This window comes from Ascidia mentula, chromosome 4, assembly GCF_947561715.1.
Source record: "Ascidia mentula chromosome 4, kaAscMent1.1, whole genome shotgun sequence".
In the NCBI taxonomy this organism is placed as follows: Eukaryota; Metazoa; Chordata; class Ascidiacea; order Phlebobranchia; family Ascidiidae; genus Ascidia; species Ascidia mentula.
This window is the reverse complement of record NC_138569.1, coordinates 6195275-6213585: the sequence shown is the minus strand read 5'-3', so window position 1 is coordinate 6213585 and position 18311 is coordinate 6195275. Positions and strand designations below refer to the sequence as shown.

Genomic DNA, 18311 nt, shown 5'->3' with positions numbered 1-18311 from the left:
TGTCCCTCTCCTATCAGCTTCCATATCCATACGATCAAGACTCGCCGCGGTAAAAACGAGAACAACAGCGAAGTTGCTGCAAGGCGCGCTAGATGCCGTTACTTCCAGACGTTTTACTTCACCTAGGCATAACTTTTCGCTTTTGGTGCTTGGTATTCTTCGACAATTTGTGCTTTGCTTAAACGTAATATTTTTTCACAAAGGGATTAAGGCCTGCCCTACAAGCGTTTCAGTAAATAACTTCCAACCAAACCAATGCATTTTCAACCAATATTTACCTGCAGCATTGTTGTGACGTCAGACCAATTGTGAGTGTGGGCCCGGCCTGAATAATTTAGTTTGATCCATCACTTGTTTTGGTACGACAAAATACCACAAAGTTTAGAATATCAGAAATTTATTGAATCAAATGGCATCAAAATTTTGCCACACGATATTCATGGAAACTTTCGTGACAAGCCAAGACAAGGAAAAATAAGTTTTGTCACTCGATGGAAACTTTTGTGACAAGCAATGGACAAGGAAAAATATTCTGAAGGTTCCACAGCGGCCACAAGCAAGCATAGATAAAAAACGTTTTTGAATACACATCTACCCATCGAACGCCTCTTGTCTATGTATGGGAGAGATAGGTTGCGGCTGTTGCATGGCCTTCACGCTTGACCTGCGCCATTTGGCTCTTCGGTTGGAAAACCACACCTAAAATTAGGAAAAAAAAGCATGTATCACTCAGTGGGTAAAATCGCGCAAAATATACCGCACCTGCACACGAGCTTCGGTCAAACCGGTACGACTGGCCAACTTTTCGCGCACGCCCACTGGCGGATAGTGTCCGAGAGAGAAGGCCGCCTCAAGAGCCGACAGTTGCTCTGGAAAATAAACCCAGTTAATGTTTAATGGTTCGCGGCGACAGAATGGTTCGATAGGTTTAAATATTTTTCAAGCAAACAATATTTGTAAATAAAAAAACGAATTACAATCCAAGTAAATATTTTTTACTGACCCATGGTAAAGCGAGTCCTGCTGCGCCGTTGCTGATGGCCCAAGTCTTTATCTTGTGTGGGAATTGCTCGTTCCTTCTTGCTTGCGCTGGCGATACTCGAAGTATTATCAGCACAGAAGTTTCGAATTGAAGATGAAGTGTTACAATAGGGATTTCCTAAACAAATAAGGGACAATTAAACTGTAAGTAGCCTATAGTATGAGAATTACTTGAATAATTTCATATGGGCTACAATGCTAAAATTGTGAATACAGTTGTATTGCTAAGAATGGCTGTAATGCAGACGCATAGGCCCTACTTTGGTGAAAAAACAACTGTTTTGCCAAGCTTCTGTATACAAATGGAGCGAAACCAGTAAACAAATCGCGTTTACAGCTTCCAGATTACGTTAATTATGAAAAATAATTTTACACTCCTTATTGCAATGAGATTGCTTCGTTTAGAGCAGTGCTTCCCAACCAGTGGGTCGCGAAGCTATTTCAGGCGGGTCACGAAGCATTTCTAAATGTCACAGTTTTCTAATAGATCACGAAATTATTGCATTATCATTACGTAACATTTATGATCATATCTCATTGTGGGTCGCACAATAACTTGCATTAAAAGTGGGTCGCGAACTGAAAAAGGTTGGGAAGCACTGATTTAGAGCACAGATGATTGAGAACAACAGCGGAGGCACTTGACCAATAATTCAAGCGGGAACTTTTATAAACTATCAACATTAACCAATGTGCACCTTCAAGCGGTGAAGACTGTCCGGCTTTGAGGAAATGGTGCAAAGGCGTGGATGAAACAAGCAAATCGTTGTAAACTCTCGCTGGTGTTGTTGGGATCATGTACCTGAAAGTGGAGTGGTTCTGCATATTTGTCTTGCACTTTTCGACATTGTTCGCGTTTTGGGAAAGCCCGCGTGCTGGTTGTGTGAAGTCCATACAGGTTTCGTGCGATCTCTTCCATTCAGAGATAATCTGTTTTGGTGCTGGTTGAGAGCCTAAACCTTCAGCACCAGCAGGATCACTTTCCGGAAGTTCGATCTGTAACGCGAAAAAATGCCAAGAGTTTACAATGCGTTTTGGTGTTCAAGTATGCATTTTTTTTGAACCAATTATTCCTTAGCGAAATAATTGTAGTAAGCTTACCCAGGTTCACTAAATTACAGAATAAGCTTACTACAATTTTGACACCTGTCATCGGGGCTACCAGTGTTTCCGAATTCAACTTACCTGCTGGGATTTGTTACGTACTGAAGAATCGGATGCGGGGATTCCATGCATTGCAGCGTATTTTAAGACATGAGCATCTAAAGACAAATGCAACTTCATTAAGAAGTTACGTTACTTTGGGGTTTAGTTTGCGTTTGGGATAAGCCATATATTATTATGCCCACAATAATGCCATACTTTAGATCCAAATTTGTCATTTGTAAATACTTCAAAATAGTTGCGAAACCTTTGGAGCCTGTCGCCTCAGCATACCTCGAAAGTTAGAAGCAAGCAAATTTCGCTGAATAGAGAGTTGCGTCTGCATGTACTGTGCCGTTTGCTGGATGACTTGGGGCAGAACCGCCACTGGTAAGGACATAAGCCAATCCAAAGCGACGGGAACAACACGGTCGTTGACATCGTCTGAAACCGTGTTCCTCATTCTCTTCGCTGTCTCCGCCCACGCCATTGATTCCAAGCCCTTGGCAGCGGAAAGCGGTTGCGTGAAACTGCGACGATATTCGGGCTCCGCACTGTCGCCTTTGACGTCAGTCTGATTGAAACGTTCCATTGCGCAGAAACACGACGAAATCGCGAGAATCTCAAACCGGTGCAATCTTAAATCTGTTTGGCGCGCGCAAAAAAAAAACAATTTTGCAAAAAAAAAGTGGCGACCTAATTCCTACAATTAGATCATGACAAGGTGGCAAGCGAGCGCAAATACCTAAGTGCGTGAAAGATTCGGCGTAAATTCAAAATCGATAGACCAGCTAATGGAGTTACAGAAGCCCGCAATTTCGTTATGTCGTATCGATGAGCGGAATTGATATAAGCGTGTATGAACGACGGCATTTGATTTACACGCTGTTTCAGCTGTAAAAAATATCAATCATACTTTATTACGGGAGAGACAGTCGCACAAATAAGACGACGATGTGTCCGACGTTGCTCGGTCCGCACGCTTTGACATCAAATTATCAATTCTTGCTGTAAACGGTCTTGCAGATGGAAACGTATATACATGAATTTAAAACCAAACGAAATCTTGTCCAAAATTGAAAACAACTGTTACGTTTTTAATGCTGTGTTGTGATGATAAGATAATTTATAAAAATAAGAAGTTAAACAACAATAATTTTTGTTTTTTACCTTTGAAGATCAAAGTTAGGCATTTGTCGTCACTGTTTGAAGATCAACGCACGATCTCCCATCTTTACAGCTAACGACAACTTGGTGTACACCATTCTCAAATTAACATAGTTTGTGTAACTTGTTAAAAAATTACATAAAAAAATATTAGCAATTTTTTTAAATTTTAAATATAGCCTTTTTTATTTATCCAGTCATCTTTACGTACTTCAAAATAAGGACATATGAAATACAAATCAATAAGTTTAAGTAATGTTTGTCCATGTGGTATGTTGCAGTCCCATGTTCGAAAAAGTAGGCTATTTGGTTATACGATGTATTGACCCGGCGCAAATGCCTGGTGCTTTAATTTGAAATATGAAATGCTACAAAAATATTTACGTTTTAACGACAAGCGTAAATGTACGCCAAATAATTCCGCTGCTTGACAAGATAATAGGCTAATTCACTACAGGGCAACAATTGATTTGGTTATGACACAAACACATTTTGGAACAAACAGATCAGTAATTTATCTCATATTGACAGTTAGCCGTTGTTTTTAGTTGTTAATGTTAAACATACTGAAGTTACGAGGCGCAGATGCATTTTTCGTTAAAAGTTTCTTGGTAAGTTAAGGTTGCCCGGAATTCGATTGATGTTAAAAGACATTTCCGTCTCAAGGTCAGGGTGCTTCACCTGGTGTACCCCATAAAGCATAGGGTCTTATTACTTCGTGCTTGTTGAATTTTTTTGAAACAAAATGTATAAGTCAGAAATGCGCCAAAAACAAGGAGGATGTGTCAAAATACAAAACAATTCTTTTAATTTCATGTAATGACGTGTCCCGGGGAAATTCTTCGTGCGTTGCGGAATCTATTTTTTCCGCAACTACACAGTATATCATTAATATTATTTTACGTTAAACGTTATATCCTTGAAGTCCAACAAAGTCTTCGATGGTAAGTTAGATTATGTATGTAAAAAAATTGAAATACACATTAAAAATTAAACGTCAGTGTTTAGTTTTTGTAGGTTTATTTGTAATGGATAATTTTTGTATTTCTATTAATGGACTGCGATGTTCTGTGATTAAGTTCTCTTCTTTTCTAAAGCATTATCCGCAAGTGATTTGTATTTAGTGGTCCTTGCATCTGCCTGTAATTTGTTTCTTTATAAAGTAAATTATATTTGGTTTGGATAGGCTATATGCAACCATAGGGAACAACATGAATTTTCAACTTTCAATAAGTTCAACTCACATTTGTTTCATTTCCTTGGTGCTGTCACTATATTACGGGAGGGTCGCTTGCGTGGAATTAACTTTCGAACTGGAAGACAATTCAAAACAATGTTTTTTTGAAGACCTCGAAAAAGGAACGAAAGCAAACTTGGAGTACCAGGTATGGATAATGTAGTGTAGAATTAGGAAGCGTTGTTATGACCTAACGTTGGTGCGCTTGCTGTTAAAGCCATTTCATTGGTGTAAATTGTGAAAGTTAAACATAGTCATAGACAGTGTGTGACTTTTGTGTAGGATTTGTTTTGGTGCATGTTAATTGCATCCATGGGCTAACCAACGTTTTGTGTATTATCATATATGTATTAGTTTTTTTTCTGTTCAAACACCTGTGGAAATTATATACAAAACAACATGTTCATCAATCTGGGCCAGCTCATTAATATTGCGCAGATTATCGGTAAATTTCGCTAAGGTTTATTTTTCCAATCTGGCATCAGGGTACAAACCCAACTCTTGATTTAGCATACAAGATTGTTGGCAAGAGAAGAAAGTAGAAATAAAGTGTTCCTCTTGTCAACAAAATTTTTTTGATTGTATATGTATTAATGCATACATTTCAATCATTTGTAGAATATTTTCATCTTATTCTGTGAAGTAAATTGTCTGTAAGATGTTGGGATGTTTTTTGCAGCAAATTTGATATGGGAATTCAAATCAATTGCAAACACTTTTTTGTAGCAGCTTACTAGATGTGTACTCTTAGTTAAATTTCATGTATGTTTCTTGCAGGTTATTAGTGGTGGAAAATATGATATTGATTGTTCAGTAGAGGATCAGGATGGCTTGAAACTTTATTCAGAAAAACGGAAACAGTACGACTCTCATGAATGGGAGGCAACAAAGGATGGAACATATCAAGTAAGTTTTAAATTTTGTGTGTTGAAAATAAAACGAATTCAATTGAAATCACAACAGATTAGCTTTTCTTTAAAACTTATTGTCAAGTTAACTGTTTACTGTTGGAGGTGATGAAGACTCGCATTCCACTTGCATTCTTTGTTGTAGATTTGTTTCAGTAATGAATTTTCAACTATTACACACAAAGTGGTGTACTTTGACTTGCAAGTAGGATCAGAAAAGCCATTGATTGACACCATGGATCGTGCAACAGCCCTAAGTCTAGTAAGAACTGACTCTGTTTTACCTGAATTGTAGTGTGAATCACTGTCACCTAAACACCATTGAATAATTGGCAATACTGTTTGTAACCATCGCAATATTTTGTGGCAGATGGAATCATCATGTGCAGCAATACATGAATTTGCATCAAAGGTGGTCAACTTTCAAACACACTTTCGTTTGAGAGAGTCGTTGTCAAGGACATTCGCTGAGCGACTTGGTAACCGGGTCCAGGTTGGTCAATATGTACTCACTTTCCTTAAGGCAGTAAATGTTGCTAGGTTTCATTGACACTGAAAATAGGGAAAAATGTTTTCTTTGGATATAGCAATTTAATTTTACAGACTTCAGTGACATAACATTGGACAAATGCTTGCACAAAACCAAAATTAATTTGATTTAGATAGAAGTGTAAAATATTACACTAGTGATTAATTAATGACAAATATAGCCTCCGAAAGCATTGCTGCAGACATGTTTTTAGCACTTCCAACTGCAAGTAAACTAAAATTTGTTTACTTTCAGCTTTGGTCTGTTATTCAACTTGGCATCATGGTAATAGTGATGGTGGGTCAGGTTATGATTCTTCGAAGTTTCTTTGCAAACAAAATGAACGTGGGAAGGAGGACCAACACATAAGAATCACAACTTTCCGATCAAATTTTTTATCGAATTTTGCTCCCAGATTCTTTTAAACAAATGTTTTAGGAAATGTTTTTGCGTGGCAACTGTGGTGGACTTTGCTTGTCAGGTTATAAAAAATTATATTTATTTTTGTTGTTGTCTGACCTGTATTGCGCACACTTCCATCATGTTGTGTAGACAAAAAACTAGCAATTCCAACATTGATTTTCAAAAACATTTCTGTGCACCTTTGTAGTGCTTTCCAATTTAGATTTGTGCGTTCTTTGCATACAAGCTGCCAGTGCCAACCACGACACGAATAAATTGTGTTGCTTAAGTTTTTCAATAAGACGAAACATGCAATGCCCCACCCAAACATAAATTTGCTATTGTTTTCTTAGCTTATGTATTAGCCTTCTTACACACAGCAAATGGTGTCATTTTCTCCGCCGCCACCTCCTACTCTGTACTGCAACGCGACGCCACATGCGCGTTTTTTTACCTACCGTGTGTCGAAAAGCCGATGAAGCAATTTTTTGTTCTCCGACTTGAAGTTAATAAATGTGAAGCACAAAACCATAGCACTTTAAAAAGAAGTTCAATGCACGCGGTACAGATCTTCCCAAAGTCGACCAACCAACTGTCTGTTCGTTTTTTAGTATGTGTTTGATTTTTCCCACTTAAAAATGTTTTCAACCAGACGAAATTTAATATGGGCCAATGTTTGGTGCCTCGTCGTCGATACGCTTGCTCTGAGTTCGCTGAAGTTGGCACGTCATCATGCAACTGGCGTGGATTTTTCTTCCGTGGTGTTTGCAAGTGGCTGTCTGTAAAACCTTATTCAGTAGAAAAATACATGGTCAATGGCCGACATAGTATCCATATTCGAGACTCAGTGTTGTTTATTGTCAAGTCCCGTTTTTCTATTGTTGTTTATTGACCGGGTTCGTTGGTGATGGTTGAAAGCATACGACGAAGTCTGTCGTGCTTGTGTTACTGCCACAAATAAACATTACATTCGCATAAATTTTGCGCGTGTTATGAATATAGTGACGCTGCAATGCCTTGAACAACGTCACGACGTACAACCGAAGTCGCTAAAATCATTAAAAAAGCGTATTTTTTTCATCCGCACGTTGGCGCCACCGCGCGCAATGAATACAACAAACCCCTTGTGTCGTGGTTTCATCGACAACCGGCATTTGGCCAATGGAGCAGCTGCCAGACCCAGGTCTCAAGACAACGATAGTAACAAGCAATGCAGAATTGTAATACGCGTCCCGCGGGACCGAGAGGCGAACGCCTTCTCGACAAACATATATAAGTAAACACCGTTGTTTCGTCATCATCCTCGTTTAGCATTTTCGTCTTGCCGCCGAGGCAGTTTGGGCGTGGCGGAACCCAAGATAGCAACAGCACAAGATAATATTTCGCAGCAACTGTATGAGGAAATTTAATGGGTTTTTGCTATACATTATGTCCGGAAGGTGTGAGGTTTTAGATCGTGTTTTTTTTATCATCAGTATGTCTCTATACGGTGTGAAATTCCAAACTGTCATAGGCGGATTAAAGTGCGTTTTTTGTTTTTTTTTACAAACGTGAGCTTGATCCTTCAGCATATCTTCGGAAGAACTTGTGTGACGTTAAAGATTTTGTTTTGCAAAAAAAACACACAGTAATGATCTGTTGACTATTCCTCCAAGAGAGATAACAGGATAATTGACGCACTAAACTTTAACTTATGTCAGGTAATGTAACCAAACAGAAGTTATATAACATTCACAATCTAGGTCGAGTTTAGCAGTAGAATTAGTCAGTAAAGCTGTCATGGAATCAGGACCTAAATACGCCATCTCGAAGGAAGGATTGATAAAGTTGCTTGTTCTCTTGTTTGGATGTACGACGTTTGCCCTGCTGGCCGACAGCAACGCTTATCAAGCGCCAGCCGAGAAAACATGGGCCTTCGCAGCTTTCATCATATCGTTCAGTATTTCTTTCCTCTTCTACTTTTTCCACGTGATTGGTGAGAAGAGTTACAAGTGCACGGGTTGGGTTTATTAAAGTTAATACAGACCTGCCTGTTTATAATTTAATTTAAGAAAATTTAAGAATCAGCGTCAAAAGAAATAGGTAACTTTTGATTGACAAATACACATTTTAAGTTAAAATTTAAGCAATAATTTATAATTTATTTATAAATGTTGAAAGATAAAGGATTAGCACTTTTTACTTTGATTTGTTTGCCAAGTTAAAAACAACTCAAAGCAATTTTCATGTCGTAGGTTTGGCAAGTCGTATGAATTGCGGCGGAGGTTGCTCCTACGTCGGATTCGACTTTCTCTGGTCGTGGCTGAGTACTATCCACTTCTTCGCTGCTTCAGTTGCATTCGCGATTAACATCAACTGCTCAACTTGCAATAGATGGTAAGCAACAGCACAACGACTACTGCACTTAAATAGTTTGGACTTTAACGACGAAAGACGGTTTCCCAAAAGGAAAAAACACAATTACAGGCAGAAAGTGTTTCTTACCAGCTACGCACCAGACGTTAGTATTGTTTACCTAGGCCTTTGGGAAGGCTTACTGAACACACATGTTGTCAACCGCCGCCGTGTTGATTCTTGTATAAAACTTTTGTATGTCAATATCACATGTGTGGGTGGCAATCAGTTTCTGTATCGTGCATCAACGGTCGACATGACAAAGTTTTAAATGTTCTTCGTTTACCTTTGTCTTTGCAGTAAATCATGTAACGAACAAGTGGCCAGTGTGGTCCTCGCCTTTGCAACAGTCATCGTGTACGGCGTGGAAGCCTACTTTCTCCGGTCCTACGCACCAGCTAACGTTGGTAAGAATGTGTCAACTTAATTGTTTGCCGAGCACACGTATGAATGTTGCTATATGTATAGTGTATCCATGTTAACCAGATAAACACGCTTTTGTAACAATTGTTGCAGGGTATATAGCGACATTGCGCGGATGGCTAAAAACCGCTATCTTGGTGTTTGGTGGCGCTGCGTTCAGCTTGTTGGTCGATTCTGGCTATGCTTGGTGCAGCAGAGGGTGAGAAACGTTACAGGCCTTCTTCTGTGCATTTGTTTTGTTTCTACGTTTCTTGTTAACTGTACACGTACTGCAGTGCTCTTAATGGGCACAGATATTGTTCGAAATTACAATAACCCATTTTGTAAAATGTGCGCGTTTAACCCGTACGAGACGGTTTAATATCTAGTTTAATTACTATTAGATGTCGAAACATAACCGAGTAATTTATTTTAAATTAACTTTATTCGGCATCGTAAAACTTCACGCCAGTTTACTAACCCGTACAAACAAAAAAAGATTTTCAAGCTTCAATTATTTTTTGTATATATTCAGATGTTATGATGGGATAACGTACGCCTTGGCGGCTTACTGCATTGGATGGGGAGTGACGGTGCTCATATTCTTCGCCCACATGTTTACGCCTCAATCAAAGTTAGTTGCCAATTTGTCTAGGGTACAGTTATAGTTGCCGTGGCATTGAACCACTGTGGGCAATAGTTGAGGTTTATGTCCCTGAGATAACCCTTTTTTCCAACGTCATTTATTGAGCGTGCTGACATAAGGTAGAAGCTACAAATTTCAACTTCCAATATATTAAGACCTCGTGTCTACACGCAGTTTGTGTTTCGCTGAAAACAGGTTATTCAAATACAAGACCGGATAAGAAATGATGATGCTGTTTTCAGCGATACATGTTTCCATATAATAAACTGCTTTTAGAAACTAGTTCTTTTTACATGTAGTTTTAAACTACTAACTTACTCTATCCTTCGGGGACTTTTGCCGATGTAGTTTCCGATATACTTTTGGATAAATGATTATTTTTCCAGACTGGATTCCAAAGGCTTTTCAATGTTCCAGTTTGGTTGGTCGATCCTCTGTGTCCTCCTGTTCATTACGGCATCGGCGTGTTTTGCTGCTTACATGAATTGTAATAACTCCAACTTCGAATATCCTCCCTGCAATAAGCGTTTGGCCGGGGTCATCGCTGGTTTTATCACGGCGGTTCTTTACGTGGTAGATGCCGTGCTCAACAAGCCGAAATAATCTCGCGCGTTCGCCCCAACACGATACATCTGTCATTCTTTATTCGTTTATCCATTTTCTGATTGGTGACGTAAACAGCAAGGGTATAACCGAAGTGCAACAAAAAACACAAATTCCGCTAGGTTTTTAAATTATGTTTCTCTTTTATTTGCGTCCTTTTGTTGATACTTTATTTGCGTCCTTTTGTTGATTGTAGATTTAGTATAATGTGAACATAATTTGTCTGGAGAACTATGATATATTTGTTTACAGTTTTATACCTGGCGCCTAATAAGCGTTGCTCCAAATAGGACTTACATCAATCCTTAATGTTATAATCGTAAATCTTGGCAGAGTAAAAAAGCCTCCTCACTTTTGTAATAGCATGACGATTGACAATAGTCAAGACATTACTTGTGAATTTTATACACCGACTGTATTAGTTTTGTGGTTTTTGAATGTGCTTTTTTTTGAAATGTTGCGTCAAATTGGTTTAAACACCAAATGTCATCTTAGCAAAATGCCACAATTTATTTTCAATTATTCGCACTACAGACCGGCCCGTATCACGTGGTTCGACTGACCAATTAGACAAGATTTTGCCGTTGCTCAGACCGATACTTGGTCATGGGCAATGCACATGAAAAAGTTAATCTAATAAAAACTTGCAGAGCACTGCTCCCATGCCATTCGCTACCAAGCACCCTCCCTGACAACTATATATTCGCATTGTGTTGTTTGAAAGAGTAAAATTCAATTAACTGCTTTGTTCATATGCTCGTTGCCTGACGATCCAGATCGTACAACTCATTTAGCCCTGTGTGTTTTGCCGTGCACCGCGTATATAAGCGTAGTCTTTTTAGGCCTTCGTCGTCGTATAAGTGGTAAGAAAACTTGATGTCGCATAAGTACATGTCGAGTGAATAAAATGTGTCTTAGGACATCGAAATGTTTCTTACGTCGTCTGGTGGGATTTAACACAGTGTGTGTAAAACTGATGCAGTTTCTTGAGTGTAAGCAGTTTACATGGAAGCGCAGCTAAAAAGTCTCAGACAGTCGCCAGCACCATAATTGGTTCCTTGAATGTTGCAGGTTTTCCTCGTTGATCGTCGGTAGCATGGATAAGGTAGTTAGTAACGCTACGGTCAAGCTGTCAAGAGTTTTTACTGTCAATCCCGGTGCTTCCCCTGCAATGTCCCCTGCTGATTCAAAAATTGGGCCGCAAACTCCACCGGAAAGCAGAAAAATGAATTTCCGCCGCAGTTCGTCGCCAGAGAAGCATCTTGATGGTAAGACGCGACAGAGATTGTCTTTGACATGCATTGCAACCTCTATCTTGGATTTTGAATGCGAGCGATTTAATTGCAATGTTTTTTTTTAAATCACGGTTTACTGTTACAGCAAAACAAAATTATCTTGCTGAAGAATGTGACGTCGTGACACAGCAAAATGTTTGCCCGCAGTTGCTAAGAGTTTTGTTTATATTGTAAGATTGTCGCTCGTTTCAAATCCACAAGAAGTTAGTTTGTACACGTTATGATAATTTGAATAAACGCATTCGACCCGATCCATCAGGCTGATATTAGAAAGTGTACATGTGACAATTGGTGTTATCATAGTTTTGACCAAAATAACGAATCTATTTTGCAAAAAAAACAGTGTCTTTGATTTTTGGCTGTTCAATGACCTTTAGCCGAGACTGGCAATGTGGATTATTAAAAATGCCAGGTGCCAGGCAATTATTTGCAGGTGTCTGGCGCAACATTAATATTCTTCCAAATTTGATTCATTGTGTGGGATTTGCGTATGTCGATGGAAATTTTGCCATGTAAAGTGATTGATCACATGGTATGATTGACTGCAGCCTTTAATAAGGCGAAGGACCCGAGAAACAACATAATGTGGGCATTCTGGTCTTTCAGGCAACTTGTACCTGCGCAATGCAAGGCAGGAGTCCATGCACAGGAAGTATTATACAACGTCATAATGCCACCTCTACGTCACCCTTCCGACGTCAAAACATCAACTCTCGGACGTCGGGGTGAATAATGGGTTTTCGTAACGTTTTGTGTCATGATCCCTGAACCAACCAAATGTGGAGTTGTCATTTGTGCGATTACGTGGCGGTCGATTCATCAACTACATTCAGTTTTGACTTTAGTTGCAACAAACTTTATCTCCATTGGGCTATGACGCAATCCTCACGCATAATGTTTTCACTCCGTAAGAAACACGTCCAGAGTGAAGTTTTTAAACACTGGTGCGTTTACAGCAGCGTGCAAGTCCATAGTGTTTTGTTGTTCAATCGAAAAACCTATAACGGCTGCTAAAAATAAGGTAATTTCATTGATAGATTGTGGAAGCTGTTTCGAAACAGTGGCCATCTGTCTGCAGCTTACACAATTCATATTATTGGCTACACTTTGCTTATCTTATCATTGATAGATATTACCAACAAAATCTAAATAAGCAAAACCTCGTTGATGTCACAACATTGTGCTATTATTTCCAAACACAAACTCGTTTCACCCACCACAGCGCATTAGATTTGTCTAAAGGCTAATTTCCGCCTATATTTCTATTCTCAGAACATTTCGGTAAAACAACCAGGTTTCGTTATCATCGCATTTGAAACCATTACCTGGACCCAGTTTTAATGATTCGTTACGTGTTTCCTAGCAACCGGAAGTAACCTGCAATTCAGCATGGACAACATCGTACGTCAGATCCGGGATGACATCATCCACCGATGCACGAAGATTCGAGAACGCGTGAGCGCGATGCGACAAGAGGAGAAACACGGTAGGCGGCACGTAACTCCCGAAACAACCATTCTCCTTCGGCAATAAGAGAACCGGATTTGCTTTATTGGGTTGATAATCGGGGAGGTAGAAACCGAAAGGCAAAGTTGTTGCAAAGACAATTCTCAACTGTTTGGGGTGGGAAAGTTTCCATTTTAAAAAGCGACATTTTTACTGGAATTTGAATGACCAAGTATGCTGTATTTTTGGTCGAAATCGCAACAAATCGTAAACACAGCCATTATTCACAGTATTTTTCATTAAGACGACGTTCATGCACGTTTGATACGAAAAGTTTGCTGCCGATAAATTTTAATTTGCCCAAGTGGCTAAATACGGCATTCTTCATGCAACTGTAGCATATATGTTGTGCCATCTCCAAATGAATATAATAATATATTAAAGGCCAGCGCTACATATAAAGCAAAGAAGTGTTGGCAATCAATCTGGTAATCGAAATATGTCGCCAAGCAGCGTTTTGTGTCTTTCTCCATGGGAACTTATTGTACTGCCATAATCGCCTTTGCCGCCTCATCGAGATTATAAAGATTGATCTGATTCGTTAAATTAACCGGATCACTATCCATAGGCAAGTAATTGTACGTGAAGCGTTCACGAAGGTATTTCACAGCATCCTTAAAATGCGCATGATATTATATGCAGCAAGATTTAATAAAGCAAGAAACATCCAAACTGGTTTTGTCAAAATTGGTATTAGTTATTTTTGCAGCAATTTTAAGTGTTTGTTGTTTGCATTTCTTCCTCTTAAAGCTACGGGCATCGTGCCAGAGGAATACCGAGCCGATTTGGAAAAGCGTCTCGCGGATCTTATGATCGTTGGCCAAAGGTCGGGTCTGAGCAGACACAAGTTGTGCATTTATGAACTCGAGTGCCATTTCCACATAAAGATTGCCATGATTCATTTGGAGGGACCCACCGACTCTTTGGGTAAGGAAATATGTTTACTGTCCGCACTGCCGTAAGAATCGATTTTGCAGATATTCCATTCAGCATAACATTGTGTTTATTGCGTATCTGTAATGGCCTATATATACTATTGACATCATTCATTTCTATAGACAAGGCCGTTCAACTGTATAGAATGGGGCAGTACGCTGAAGCATTGCCCATGCTAGAACAACAGCTGGAGAAAATCAATTGCTACATGCACGAGCTTATTGCAGGATCCATGTTTAACTTGGGTCGCATCGACGGAGCCGGATTCCACTTCCAGCAGTCGATTCGCCACATGGTGTCGCGCCCGGTGCAAGACCGGACAATTAAGACCGACAAGCAGCAGACCAATCTTTTGGCGACTGCGCGCAACGCCAAAGCAAAAGCGGGGGAGAGTCTCAAGAATAAGAACTACGAAGACGCCATTCGCTTTTACGAAATGTCCAACGACTTGTACTCTGCCATTGAAGTTAGGCGTGATGGAATCGAAGGAATGATTCTCTGCATCGGTGGTACTGGTGACGTCATCCAGGCGCTCGCCAAGCTGAAAACGGTCGAGGGTGGTTCTGCCGAGGCAAAGCAGGGTCTCCAGACCATGCTGCGTATGTATGATCGTTTTTCAAATATCGTCATCCACAGCGGAGTGGACTCTGAGTTTCAGAGTCAGTGCCACGGCATTTGCCTCAACATCTTGGGCGTGGCCTTTGAAACTTGTGGCCGCTACAGCGCTGCCATAAGCCGTTACCGCGAGTCGCAAGAGGCTTACACCAAACTCGCCGACGACAAGCAGCGTGTATTGCGCATGCGCGAGTGTGTCATCAAAGCTCGTCACGTGCTTCGCGAACTAATCAAGATGTTAGGAGGGGCTAACTCGGAGGGGGAGCTTCCTACACCGGTAAGCAAGTTAAAACTACACAAATTGCGCTCATTCTATAATATAGAATTATTGAATAAAAATTCAGTGCCTAAAACGTATTATGTCACGTTTCAAGATATGCATGTAAGTATGCTCGTTTTGTCCAGAAATCCAAAACGTTTTATCTAGAAAAACAACTCATAGAGCAATAAACGTCCCAGCAAAAATATTCGTTGCAATATTAAATCTCATCTTTGTAATTCTGTCTTTCATTATTATAATTAAAACAATTATCGCCGTTGCTGCCATCTGCTGTTATGCTTGAACTTGGTTCAAAAGGTAAACCTTCCTTTTTTTACGAAAATGGGGAGATAAGAGAAATTCTGAATGTTTTTTTTATCACGGTTTAGTGTAAAATCACGATTTACTATAATTGTTTGTTCTGCAACGGAGAACTTACCAAGAAATGGTGCACATTTGTAAGAAAGTCGTGATACCAAAGCACAGCGGTTCCAAGCCCATCTCTTGATTCCAGTTTACTCAAAGAAATATGGTGAAATTATTGCCACTGCTGATCCGAGAACATAATGCATTCTCCTGATGAAGGCTGCTGCATAACAGCCGAAACGTTGAGAAACGCAAATAAAATAAAGTTTGCCAGAAGGGCAGTATTCAGCAATAATGCATTCGTTTGCGAAACAAGAAATACTGAAAACGATGAGTCTTTTTATGAGGGATGTCAAGGAAGGGGGGGGGATCTCATTAGAACATACGTTAGTCGGATTACCAGTTCTAGGAACAAACACGAACGAATGCATTCATATATACCCCATAGAAAGCAATCGATATAGGATTGGTTTACATGGTGCCAACCCCGGAATAATACAATCCCAAGCCAATAAAAGTACAGAAAAATTAACTCATCATAACAAAAAAAAATTTTCTTGGAATTTGAAACTTTTAGCGGCTGTTATTGGCGCACAAATGCAACTAGAGACAGCGACGCAATGTGCTGGCTAAACATTTAAAACGTTGCTTCAAACAACAAAGGCCACCATTTACCTAAATTACGTTTGGATTTAGGCATTTCCAAGCACAGCAAATGACACGCGGAGAGGCTTTTTTCAGAAATGCTCCAAACACTCTTTTCACCTCACAGGTTCACCAGGCGATGTCAGCCATCTTGCAGATGCACGACAGCTTCGTGGCTGAGAGCGATCGTGCCAAAGTCGATCCAACGTACAAAGCCGAAAACCAAGCCGAGTGTTTCAACAGCATCGGTATCGGACACTACGAACTACGCCAGTTCGATCAAGCTGAAGCGATGTTGAAACGGGGAATCGAAATAATGAAGGAAAGTTTTGGGTCTTCTTGCAGGTGCGGTTTTACTACGACAAAAACATTTATCCCAACTGGTGATTTAATGTTTAACCGTTTATCGATAAACCAATGCAAATTGGTAATGTTTATCGGAGAAACCGTTTAACTGATATCCTATATTACCTCACTTGTTACTCAAGTTACGAGAAACATTCGATTAATCATCCTTTTTACGCCTGACATAACCGTGAGAGGTGGGATGTCATTACGTGTTAGCGAATAATTTTCCGTTTGGTGTCGGTCAGAGGGAATCGTTTGTAACAACGCCACAAAAATAACTAATGGGAAAAAGTTGTGTATGGTTGGAGGGGGTGGGCATGAGCATCGGAAATCACAGACTGGTGAATTCAGACAGATTTCGGAAATCACACCTTTCCTGAAATACATTAATGCCCTAATTCGCAAAACTACACAAAAATGGCGTTTTTCGCTGAAAACTGTTCTAATGTTGCTCGTTCGTGGTCTGCTTGGTGCGAATGGTCATTTGCATTAATCGACAAAACGTTTTCTTAGACACTTGCCAATTAGAATTTAAAGCGGATATAATAGCTCGTTATTGCACGACCATACTATCGTTCAGGCACATTACGCTGGCGCAGTTGCTGTACAACTTGGGCCTGCTCTACCAGGACGTTGGCCAGCTCTTGAAAGCTCGCGGCTGCTTTGAGGATGCCCGAGCCCTCTACAATCGCCTGGAGGACATGGAGACACGACGGGAGGGAATGCGCAAGACCCAAAATGCGCTGGAAGACATTGACTGATTATGCGCAGTAGGACTTAAAGGACAACTGGCCGCCTGAACCGCGATATTTCCCTAATTAATAGTGGCTGGTGCTGGCGTGCTGCCCCTAGTGATTGTGCTTGCGTAGTTTGTCTGATGCGGGTTAAAACACATGATATTTGTGTTCAATAAACTTGCTCTAACGTCACAGTTGGCACTTTGATTTATCATTGACATTATTTTCCACTGACGTCTTTCTAATGAATTGTTTATGAGCGCACAATGCTACAACGTCACAATTTGCTTTTCATGAACCATAAATTTATTACTTTGAGTAACGTAACGACGGTTTTGCGCACCCATTGATCAAAGCAATCCATTTTTTGTGAATGCAAACATCTTTCCGAGTGCTATGTATACATATGTACAGTAGGGTGCCTTAAATGAAAATATATTTAGAGTGAGTCAACAATATGTTGATTTTTCCCTTTACCACATTGGTCGCGCAGAAATAACAACATCATCATTGCTTGTACATACAATATGCAGAAGCAAATCTCCGGAACAGGAAACAATTTTTTGATACACTGCATGCAAGTGGTGACATGACATACCGTTGTTATGCAAAGCGTATTTTTAATGCTTGTTTAATGGTTTTACGGCCACGCACATGAACCTTTAATTTCAGGACTGCAGCAACGGTGTAGACGCAACGCTGATGCTGAAAAATGGAAAATGTTTAAGTTTAGCACTAAACGTTCTCGGGGTCATCTTTGCTTGTAAACAAAGCCAGCGTGACACCCGTCATTGGCGACTTCAACCAAATAAAAAGCTACTTGTTTAAAATGGCTTAAGTCAAAGGTATACCTTTTAATTATAATTCAAAATACACGCATCTATGATGATGTGGTTGCTGTTTTTTTGCTGTGATACGACCTTGACAAATGGATCAGTGCTCATGCAGTTGCCCTTCAAGCCGACGCCTTACAGGCCGTTATTGACGTCGTCTTGGACGTCACCGGCCGTGTAGCCGTCACCATGGCCACGGCGGATTGATTGCTTTTGAGGTTGATCAATTGATTAGTTGAGGTATAGCGCCTTCATTCACGCCAACAGAATAAAATATATTGATTTTTGCCTGCAGTTCC

The 18311-nt window shown here is 40.0% G+C and overlaps 3 protein-coding genes across 3 annotated transcripts; all 3 read left to right on the top strand.

Annotated features, from left to right (window-relative positions):
* Positions 1-4488: 4488 nt before the first annotated feature.
* LOC145898476 (transmembrane emp24 domain-containing protein 7-like) lies at positions 4489-7545 on the top strand. The gene is made up of 5 exons (XM_082986940.1): positions 4489-4736; positions 5366-5494; positions 5642-5758; positions 5867-5989; positions 6281-7545. The coding sequence occupies exons 1-5, from the start codon at positions 4563-4565 to the stop codon at positions 6392-6394; spliced, it is 657 nt and encodes a 218-aa protein (XP_082843066.1). The 5' UTR covers positions 4489-4562; the 3' UTR covers positions 6395-7545.
* A 628-nt stretch (positions 7546-8173) lies between these two features.
* LOC145898798 (myeloid-associated differentiation marker-like protein 2) lies at positions 8174-11347 on the top strand. The gene is made up of 6 exons (XM_082987417.1): positions 8174-8402; positions 8662-8803; positions 9122-9228; positions 9338-9443; positions 9759-9857; positions 10256-11347. Exons 1-6 carry the CDS (start codon positions 8207-8209, stop codon positions 10470-10472), a joined length of 867 nt encoding a protein of 288 aa, XP_082843543.1. The 5' UTR covers positions 8174-8206; the 3' UTR covers positions 10473-11347.
* A 283-nt stretch (positions 11348-11630) lies between these two features.
* LOC145899160 (uncharacterized) lies at positions 11631-17454 on the top strand. The gene is made up of 6 exons (XM_082987883.1): positions 11631-11740; positions 13131-13253; positions 14024-14200; positions 14332-15101; positions 16222-16439; positions 17023-17454. The coding sequence occupies exons 1-6, from the start codon at positions 11644-11646 to the stop codon at positions 17201-17203; spliced, it is 1566 nt and encodes a 521-aa protein (XP_082844009.1). The 5' UTR covers positions 11631-11643; the 3' UTR covers positions 17204-17454.
* Positions 17455-18311: the final 857 nt, after the last annotated feature.

What these genes read in the sequence shown, in the direction of transcription:
- LOC145898476 (XM_082986940.1), top strand. Translation starts at nt 4,563, where the DNA reads ATGAATTTTCAACTTTCAATAAGTTCAACTCACATTTGTTTCATTTCC. An exon ending in AAGCAAACTTGGAGTACCAG is followed by an intron (nt 4,737 to 5,365) that starts GTATGGATAATG and finishes TGTTTCTTGCAG; the next exon opens with GTTATTAGTGGTGGAAAATA. An exon ending in CAAAGGATGGAACATATCAA is followed by an intron (nt 5,495 to 5,641) that starts GTAAGTTTTAAA and finishes TCTTTGTTGTAG; the next exon opens with ATTTGTTTCAGTAATGAATT.
- LOC145898798 (XM_082987417.1), top strand. Translation starts at nt 8,207, where the DNA reads ATGGAATCAGGACCTAAATACGCCATCTCGAAGGAAGGATTGATAAAG. An exon ending in CTACGCACCAGCTAACGTTG is followed by an intron (nt 9,229 to 9,337) that starts GTAAGAATGTGT and finishes CAATTGTTGCAG; the next exon opens with GGTATATAGCGACATTGCGC. An exon ending in ATGTTTACGCCTCAATCAAA is followed by an intron (nt 9,858 to 10,255) that starts GTTAGTTGCCAA and finishes TTATTTTTCCAG; the next exon opens with ACTGGATTCCAAAGGCTTTT.
- LOC145899160 (XM_082987883.1), top strand. Translation starts at nt 11,644, where the DNA reads ATGTCCCCTGCTGATTCAAAAATTGGGCCGCAAACTCCACCGGAAAGC. An exon ending in GCCAGAGAAGCATCTTGATG is followed by an intron (nt 11,741 to 13,130) that starts GTAAGACGCGAC and finishes CGTGTTTCCTAG; the next exon opens with CAACCGGAAGTAACCTGCAA. An exon ending in GGGACCCACCGACTCTTTGG is followed by an intron (nt 14,201 to 14,331) that starts GTAAGGAAATAT and finishes TCATTTCTATAG; the next exon opens with ACAAGGCCGTTCAACTGTAT.